This window comes from Notothenia coriiceps, unplaced genomic scaffold (assembly GCF_000735185.1).
Source record: "Notothenia coriiceps isolate Sejong01 unplaced genomic scaffold, NC01 NC01_scaffold00004049, whole genome shotgun sequence".
Taxonomy (NCBI): domain Eukaryota; kingdom Metazoa; phylum Chordata; class Actinopteri; order Perciformes; family Nototheniidae; genus Notothenia; species Notothenia coriiceps.
Window position 1 is genome coordinate 202,291 of NW_011336750.1, and position 8,354 is coordinate 210,644.

The window sequence follows — 8,354 nt, forward strand, 5'->3', positions numbered from 1 at the left end:
AAATCAACATGCCGAACTAAGACAAGCTGAAGAAACTAATACTGGCCTGGATTTCAAAGTGTATACAGTGAGTTAAAGGTCCCATGTCATACTTTTCCGGTTATTACCTGTCCCCTTGTGTGTTATGAAGGTTTTTCTGCATGTAAACGGTCTGCAGAATCAAAACCTCAAAGTACACCCTGTAGCGAGTAAAACTCTAACACAGAAAATACCTCCCCAAAACGCCTCGTTGGAGATACGTCATTGTCCATTTGATTCTTCCGGGTACACATGATGTCAACCGTACCCGGAACCAAATGGACCAATCCGTGGAGCCGTTACGTTACGTCCGCGGAGCCGTTACGTTAAGCCCCCGCTGATTGGTCCAAATTGACCAATCCACGGACTTCCTCACGCACACACACAGTGCAAGCAGCTCTGCTGATCTCTCCTCCCTGGCTGCAGGCTGATAACAGACAGTTGGGATCGCGGCGAAATTCTCTCTGCAGACCCATTCTCACAGCGTTCATCAACCTTTTTCTTACTCAATATCAAGCCACACTTATTGTTTTTACTTCGGTTGTGACTTTGTGTGTGCTCAGGATGAGTTTGGCTGTGTTTCGCTGTGTATCGCTAAACAAGGAAACAACACCTTCGGAGCTTAGCGCGATTCACAACGTCCCGACCAATCAGAGCACACTGTGCTCACAGGGAGGGGGGCTGGAGCTACTGGAGCTACAACGAGCCGTTAAAGGCAGAGAGTGCAATTCAGTGAATACACATACAGTAGTTTACAGAGATGCTGTATGAGAAACCAATGTGATTTTGGAAAATTGCACAATATAAATCTATTCTAGTAGACCTCAACAATGGAATTATGATCAGTGGAAATGGCCATGAAATGGGATCTTTAATATTTTGTCTCTTTTTTGTGAATTTTGTAATATACAAACAACATGTCATGTCCTGGTTTTTTTCAACAATATTGCATTTTGATATAGTCACAGTTAGTGTTAAATGACGTCATTCTCTTGTCTTAGACATGAAAAAAAAGGTTGATGACGAACATATTTAGTAGTTTTTTTAAATCAAGATCAACACTCCCTCAGACTGAGAGTCACTATACCTTTCCACAGCTCCTACAGTGATGCTTCCTGCGGATGACAGTGAAGGGAGCCTTGCAGGCAATGCAGGAGTTGCAGACTTCATCAGGGACCCAGTCTGGAGGGTCTACAAAGAGAGAAACAGTTAACACTAAGTCAGCCTGTAACCACCCAGAGTGGTTCTGTTTGTTGATTTTCTGACCTTCAAACTGGCCTTCCCGGGCCTTGGCTGCCAGCTCCGAGGAAGAAATGGTCTCCTGACAGAGAGCGCAGTCCTCCAGCACGGCATTACGCAGAACAGGACCTGCTGGACACCACAGAAAAGAAACTCAAACCGGTGTACTGAGCATTAAATGAAGATCACTGACAGAGGGAGAATAATTTACAGAGGGAGGAGGGGGATTGGAACGGGGGAGAGGGTATACAGTATATTTGTATATGTCTTGTTGTGTTGGAAAAACAAAATGTCCAACAAATATTTTTGTCAATGAATAGGGTGAAGTGTGGGATTGAGTGATGCTGCGATGACGGGTCAGTTCAACAATTATGTGCTGAAAATATTTATAGCTAAATATCAAATCGTTACAAGCAGATTTAATATCTTGAGCAACAGAGGCAATAAAGTTTGTCTGCTATGGCCTCTGGATCAGTAACATTTATTTTCTCGTAGTTCAGTTGAAGACATTTCAAATGTTGTTTTAGTCGCACTAAGGCTCTTCTATCTATATTTTAAAAGTGGCAATTTACTGTAACATTCCCTTTCAAGACGTGTATCTCACCTTTCTTGTGGTTATCGTCGTCTCCCTCCTCACACTTTGTTGCCATGACTTCAAACAGAGTCTTGAGGATGCTGCGAAGGTCACTAGCATAGTTGGTCTGCAGCTGATCAGCAACGCCTGCATCACACCAGAACACACAATGGATATCAGCACGAGAGAAAAGAGAGTTTGGGGTGGGGGAGCGACTGACATCGTGAGAGCTTTTACCTGATATACAAACAAAGAGGCGGTGGATGAGGTCGCTGCTGCTGTGGAAGCGTGAACGGATCTTGTTCCTGGCGGCCAACTTTACATTTTGCAGAGCCAGCTGGATCTCCTGATGGTCCAGGTCCTCTGACATCCCTGAGCTGGGGGTCAGACTGCTGACAGGGCTGCAAGGAGTGGTGAGAGTCAGGAAGGGATTGTCATTACAAATATTCTATTCGTAGTTCATTCATTTCAGATTGTAATCTTTAAGTAAAAGCAATATGAATAATGCATGTGAAATAAAAGTAAACAAATCTGCTCCCTACATGCTTCACAAAATGGCAGGAAATTGCAGTTCATTTCCAATTATATCTGAAGAATAAACTTGTAAATCAATACTATGCATCTGTCTAATTCAGTGCTTCTCAAAGTGTGGTCCGTGAGCGCCCCCTAGTGGTCCATGAATATATTTGTAACATTTCACATTTGAAATAAATAAATACATTTAAGTTTTCCGCACTCTCGCGGGAACATCTCCGCAGTGGAGCGAGCTTAAGTTTGATTGCATGATATAGCCCAGATCAACACCTTCGTCACACATATTGCCACCTGTTTGTACCATTTTCAGGCGATTTGTAATCTGTTCTAGAAAAACGATGTGTTTTTGGATATTTGTGGAGTTAGGTGGTCCGCAAGTGTTTTTTTATTGGTTAAGTTGTCCTTGGTATGAAAAAGTTTGAGAAACACTGGTCTAATTAAATCTACAGTCTAAAGAGCCAAGAGGCAAATGAATGCTGTCACCTGTAGCCCATATGGGAAGGAGTCACTGACACTTCAATCGATTACTGAATGCGAACAAAAGACTTCATCGATCATGCATGGTCTCAGTTATTAGCTACTTCTTTGAGCGTGGGCAAAAATAAAAGCGTGGGCAAAAATAAAAGGCACAGATGTGTCGGTGTAAGTGATGAGTTACCTGGGAGTGTATGCGCTGCTTGACAGACTACATGTGGTGACCGACACACTGTCACAGTCACTACCTGACACAGAGCTGAGGGGAGAGCTCTGAAAACTAAAAACAACCAAATAAAGAGTTTTTAAAAAAAGTAGTAAAATCATAAAAGAAGAACAGAATAAAATGAAAAAACATAATTGCAAATGGAATGTAATAAAGGCATCGTAAGACGACAGACGATGGATGAAAACAACAACAAATATATGATGAAACATGGTGAAATAAAAATAAAATGTATATGTTGATACAAGATTGTGTCGAGATCACAAGGCCGAAATAAATCAAAAGGCTAATAAAAGCACAAATGACATCATACCTTCTCCTGTTGTCCTCTTTGATGTCCCTCTTGGAGTCTTTAATTCCTGATTTGTCATTATCCGTCTCCCTGTCCCTCTGCTGGCCTCCACTGGCCTGCTGTCTCTTATCATTCCTCAGCTGGTGGTTGCACAGGGAGGGTCCGTCCCCTCCGAGGTAGCCGCAGTCCTGAGCGCGATGCCCCGGCCCCGGAGCCACGGCCAGGCACTTCTCACGGAGCGGAGACTTTGAACCCTCCTCCAGGGTCTCTGCAGAGCAGCGGGAAGAAGGGGGAGTCAACTGGGCCAGATCTCCCTTACTGTGAGGATCATGACCTCGTGGGGGCAGCCGGCAAGCGGAAGATTGTATGACAGAGCTCGGGGCGGCGGTCTTACAGTGTTTATCCAACCCCAGAGTGAGGCCTAACCCGAGTCCAGAGCTCTCTGTGGGGATGTTGTCTTCGTGGGCGTCCTCACAGCTCCCACAACACACACAAGAGTTGAGCAGGCAGTGAGTGGCCACCAGGGGGCCGCAGGGCTCGACCTCAGAGGGATCGGGCCTAGGCAGCAGCAGCTTGTCCACAGCAAGCTCCGTCAAGCTGGGGGAGCGAGGGTTGAAGATGACCGTAGCAGACAGCTTCATCCCACCCATGCGGTGCGCGATGACCTCCGCCGTTTCAGACGCCGGGCCCTCCAGACCCATCTCCCACCCGTTGGTGTAAGGCAGAGATTCAGAACCGGGAGTGGAAGTGCAAGAAAGGGAGCGCTTTGTGTTGGGACAGAGTGCGTTCAGGCTGCGCGGCTGTGGGCACGGCTGCTCCGACTGCGCCTCTGAGCACCAGCCGTTCCTGGTGGGGTCTGGCCGAGGCCCCGGTTTGCGCTGCGCAGGACGAGCAGACTCTGCTGCTTTGGAAAGAGAGGCCATACTAACGCAGGCCTCTCTTGAAATGCTGGTGATGACGTCTCCTGCCGCGTCCACGTCCTCCATGAAGAACACCTTGTCCTCCTCCTCTACATAGATGCCTGTCCTTCCCCGACTCACCAGGTACCTGCGGGGGGAGGCCTCCGTGCTGGACGCCCCGCTGGAGCCCCCCGCCTCTCCTCTGTGGGGGCGGTGTGCCGGGGACTGACCCAGGCTGGGAGGAGACAGAAGGGTGGACATCTCGTCTCCCACGCGGTACACCATCATGTTGAGCTGCTCCAGCTCCTCCTCGTCGTACTGCATGGAGCACGCCAACTCTGCCTCCTCCGCCTCCTCACACAGTAGGCCCTGCTCCTGCTCCACCTCCCCCTTCTCCGTTTCCACCTCCTCCCAGCCCTTCTCTACGTCTGCCAGCTCCTCCTCCTGGTTGGCACAGACAAACGGAGCCAGATGCTCCTGCTCCCCCTCACCCTCCCCCTTGGAGTTGTCATTAGCAGGGCAGCAAGATGAGTGGTTCTCTTGGACTGGAGCTGGAGAGCTGTCTGTGGCCGGCTCCTCGTCTATGGACTCTCCGTCCTGAGAGATACACAGGTTCTTCTCCAGTGTGATCAGCTCTTCATCACTCAAGGTCTGCAGCAAGTCTCTGCAGAACATCCCAAGATAGTTTTTATATTGTGAAAAAGATCATTCAAAAAGATAGAAATATTTTTTAATTCAATATTGACTGACCTGATTTTCTTTAATAAAGTGCGAAAAGGTCGGAAGAGCTCAGACATGTCATCTGATTTGCGTTCTAGGTTGAGAGGTCCGTCTGAATACACAACCAGCCCACTGAAAACAGATGTAAAAGTCTTATAGAGACAGGAAAGAGCAGAACACAAAGAAGTGGGCAGAAGAATGGAAAGGACACTTACCACACAATGGCTAGTCGGGGAATTGTAAACATGAGTGCAGGTTCGTAGTCATCGATCATGTCCTGTGTGAGATAGCCCAGCTTTAGGGACCTAGGAAAACAAAACAGGGAAAAATACATTATACAAAAATAATCACATTATCTACAGATAGTTTCAATTCTGGTAGGTTCCAGATAAAGTAAGCAGTAGACTCCAAATTCTTCAAAATGTTTCTGTGTGAACTCACCTATCTACAGTCTCACAGAAGAGCACGACCACCTCCTGCTGTACATAGTATTCTTTGGGAGACTTCACAGGCACCATGGCTGACACATAGCTGGCAATGGAAGAAAAAGACAGTAGAATGGGATGACTTCTCAATTTTCTTCAACATTTTTGGCAAACTTGCACCCAAGGGTTGTAAAAGATGATAAACGCAGATTAATCGTATTGCTAACTTTGCCAATAACGCCTGCAATGTCTTCATTTACCTGAGCTCAAACTCAGCAAAAAGGCTGTCGAAATGTCGCAATGCGTCCTTCATGCGGTCCGTGTACAAGTTGAGGTCCCTCAGGGCCTGGTCTCTGGTGATGTTGCGAACCTCCTCCAGGCTGCGAGTGAGGTCCTTAGCCAGGGGCCTCATCGCTATACTCTCTATCTCCCTGTTCATGATGATGGAGCCGGCGGCCAAACACTGCACAGGAACACATCACGTCATTAATCATCTCGCCTTGTACGGATTTGAAACATAATGTTTATAATGGCCAAATGACATTCAAGAAACATCGCATTTTAACAATTAAATATACAATATCTTGATGCAGAGGTGTAGGTTGTTTTCTCCTTGACGGATGCTGGAGGGAATACACTACCTCAGCCCCAAACCACAGCTGCCCGGCCAAGTTGTCATGACGAATCTCCTCAGGGAACTTGACGCAGAAGTCTCTGTTGGCCCGCTCGTCGGGAATACATTCATCCATAATCTGGTTGATAATGTTCAGCACATTGTCCTGCAGATGAGAGACAGGAAACCAAATTGAACAAACTAGTTGGAGGGGTAAACATGATTGAGGTTAACTTTGAGTCACTAATATTTGTTCCAGGCTTCACTTATCCTAAAAAACCCACTGTGTTTCAGTGTTTAAAGACCATTGATTAGAAAGTAAATTAAACCAATTTGACAAGTACATGAGACCATTACACAGCTACACTTCCCTCAATAAAAACACAAAAATAAAGCACATAATTCCAGCAGTGAAAATGCAGTGTCACACGCAGCAAGAGCTAATCAAGGGCTTATGTGCTGCTGGTGTGTACAACAGCCATAACAATGACTTACAATGAGCCTTTCACTCAACCGCAGCTGCACTGTGCACTGTAATCTCGTCAGGCACAGCACTGCGTCTTTCTGCTGGCCCCGAGGAGAAAGATTATAAAGCTTTGAGAAGTAGAGCTTAACCACTGATTCCTTTATGGCTGTGTGCTGTGTGTGACCCGAGGACCCACTGTCTGCGAGGGTCTCCCAGCGGGGGACACTGATGATAACCTTCACTGCTGGCGGTTTCAAATCCCCCAGAGGTGGTGACTGCCGTGATACCTGTGTCCGACAGAAGACTGGCTTCTATCATTTTTGCAGTCTACCTCTCGCTGTTCAATATTTCTCACTTATTCTGCTTCTTGGTCTCTCGTGTGCGCCTTCTGATCCAATCTGTGTCCATCTCAAACACACACACTCCCTCGCCTGTTCCAGCAGGCCGCACCACAGGAGCAGCCGTGCCAACATAATATGAGCAGCATGCCAGAGACCCCCACTGAGGCCCGTGAATAAGAGCTGATAGCAGCAGTGACAGGTTCAAGTGCAACCTTTTGGCGTGAGTGCACTTGACTACTATTCTTGGGGCCTCTGGGCTGTGGCGGGGTATCATGCTGCCTAATTCATTCTCCATAAACCTTGAGGAGGCATGCCACTGAACAGACCCCTCTCTGAACACACAAGGGTTTCTGTTAAATGTTTTGTACTGCAAACTGCAGGGCGACAAATCAAACACTAATTTAAGGTACATCCTAACAAGAGATAGTCTAGGGTTGCAACCGATCATTTTTAATATTGATTAATCCAAAGATTATTTTATTTATTCGATTAACAGCGGGGTCTTAGTATAGTAAAACTTCGTAATCCCGGTTTCTCAGTGATTTCCAAGGTGATGTCTTTGAATGTCTGGTTCTGTCAGTCTCAAACTCAAAGATATTCAGTTAAATATATGATAAAACAAAGAAATCAGGACATTTTTATTTAAAGAATCTAAGTATGCATGATGTTGAAAAGCATGAGAACAATGAAAGGAAAAATTAACGGCTAATAAATACAAAAGAAAAGCAAGCTGGAAGATTGGCAGAGCGAAGGGTGGAGGGTAAAAAGAGAACAGTCGGGGATCAAGTGATGACCTTATTAAGTGTTTCTCCCCTGTGTGCTGCGGAGGGGGGGAGGGGCACAACGGGCCGGATGACGACCTCCCTCCGCCACCTCCAGCTCGCTCAGCAGGGCAGCCATCACTCATGCACAGCAACACCCTATCTGGTCCTCTCAGCCCTGACCACATAAAGACCAGGAGCCTCATTTATAACGCAGTGCGTAGGATTCACGTGGGAAGGTTGCTTACGTAGTATAAATCCAAAGAATAGGTACAGAAATGTTCCGACATTTTCCGATTCACAAAACATTGCGTACCGGTGAGGAAAGTGCGTACAGCACTTCCTACGCCGGTTTCCCTTTATAAATCACAATCGACTCGAAATGCGGTCCAACTTTTGCGGGCTTCACGCAACGCCCATATTTGCCTATAAATAGTCAAAGAAACGCCCTTTCATTCATTCATTTTGACTGACTTTATGAAGAAGATCGCAGGAAATGACGAGAGCAGCTAAAAAAGACATCTCACACCGTGTCAGATTTTGGTTATTTCGGGGAGGTCGAGATAAATCATATTGTTTGGTGGATGCAATTTGAACCAGAGTAGGAGCATGGAGGTCGGATCGTCACCAAAATAAATAAGTGGTCCGAAAAAGGTTAATGAAATATAATGACAAAATACACATAGCCTTCCTCAGGCAGTGTGTTTGTACCGGGGACAGGAGACACCCCCTTGATGAGAAACTGTAAGAAATGATCGGGGATCCCTCCGGA

The 8,354-nt window shown here is 46.4% G+C and overlaps 1 protein-coding gene across 2 annotated transcripts in view; it reads right to left on the reverse strand.

Moving 5' to 3' along the window:
• zfyve28 (zinc finger, FYVE domain containing 28) overlaps nt 1-6,180 on the reverse strand; it is an 8,405-nt gene extending 2,225 nt beyond the window's left edge. The window contains exons 1-11 of one of the 2 annotated variants that reach the window (XM_010766998.1): nt 6,043-6,180; nt 5,662-5,864; nt 5,418-5,507; nt 5,192-5,281; nt 5,007-5,108; nt 3,379-4,920; nt 3,024-3,119; nt 2,069-2,232; nt 1,862-1,978; nt 1,285-1,386; nt 1,106-1,209 (exon numbers count right to left, since the gene is read on the reverse strand). In XM_010766998.1, coding sequence (XP_010765300.1) covers nt 1,106-1,209; nt 1,285-1,386; nt 1,862-1,978; nt 2,069-2,232; nt 3,024-3,119; nt 3,379-4,920; nt 5,007-5,108; nt 5,192-5,281; nt 5,418-5,507; nt 5,662-5,864; nt 6,043-6,150 — 2,718 coding nt within the window. In that variant the 5' untranslated portion in view covers nt 6,151-6,180. Of the gene's footprint in view, nt 1-1,105; nt 1,210-1,284; nt 1,390-1,861; nt 1,979-2,068; nt 2,233-3,023; nt 3,120-3,378; nt 4,921-5,006; nt 5,109-5,191; nt 5,282-5,417; nt 5,508-5,661; nt 5,865-6,042 lie in introns of both variants that reach the window. The other variant, XM_010767000.1, reaches the window with a different exon arrangement.
• Between the last annotated feature and the right edge of the window lie 2,174 nt (nt 6,181-8,354).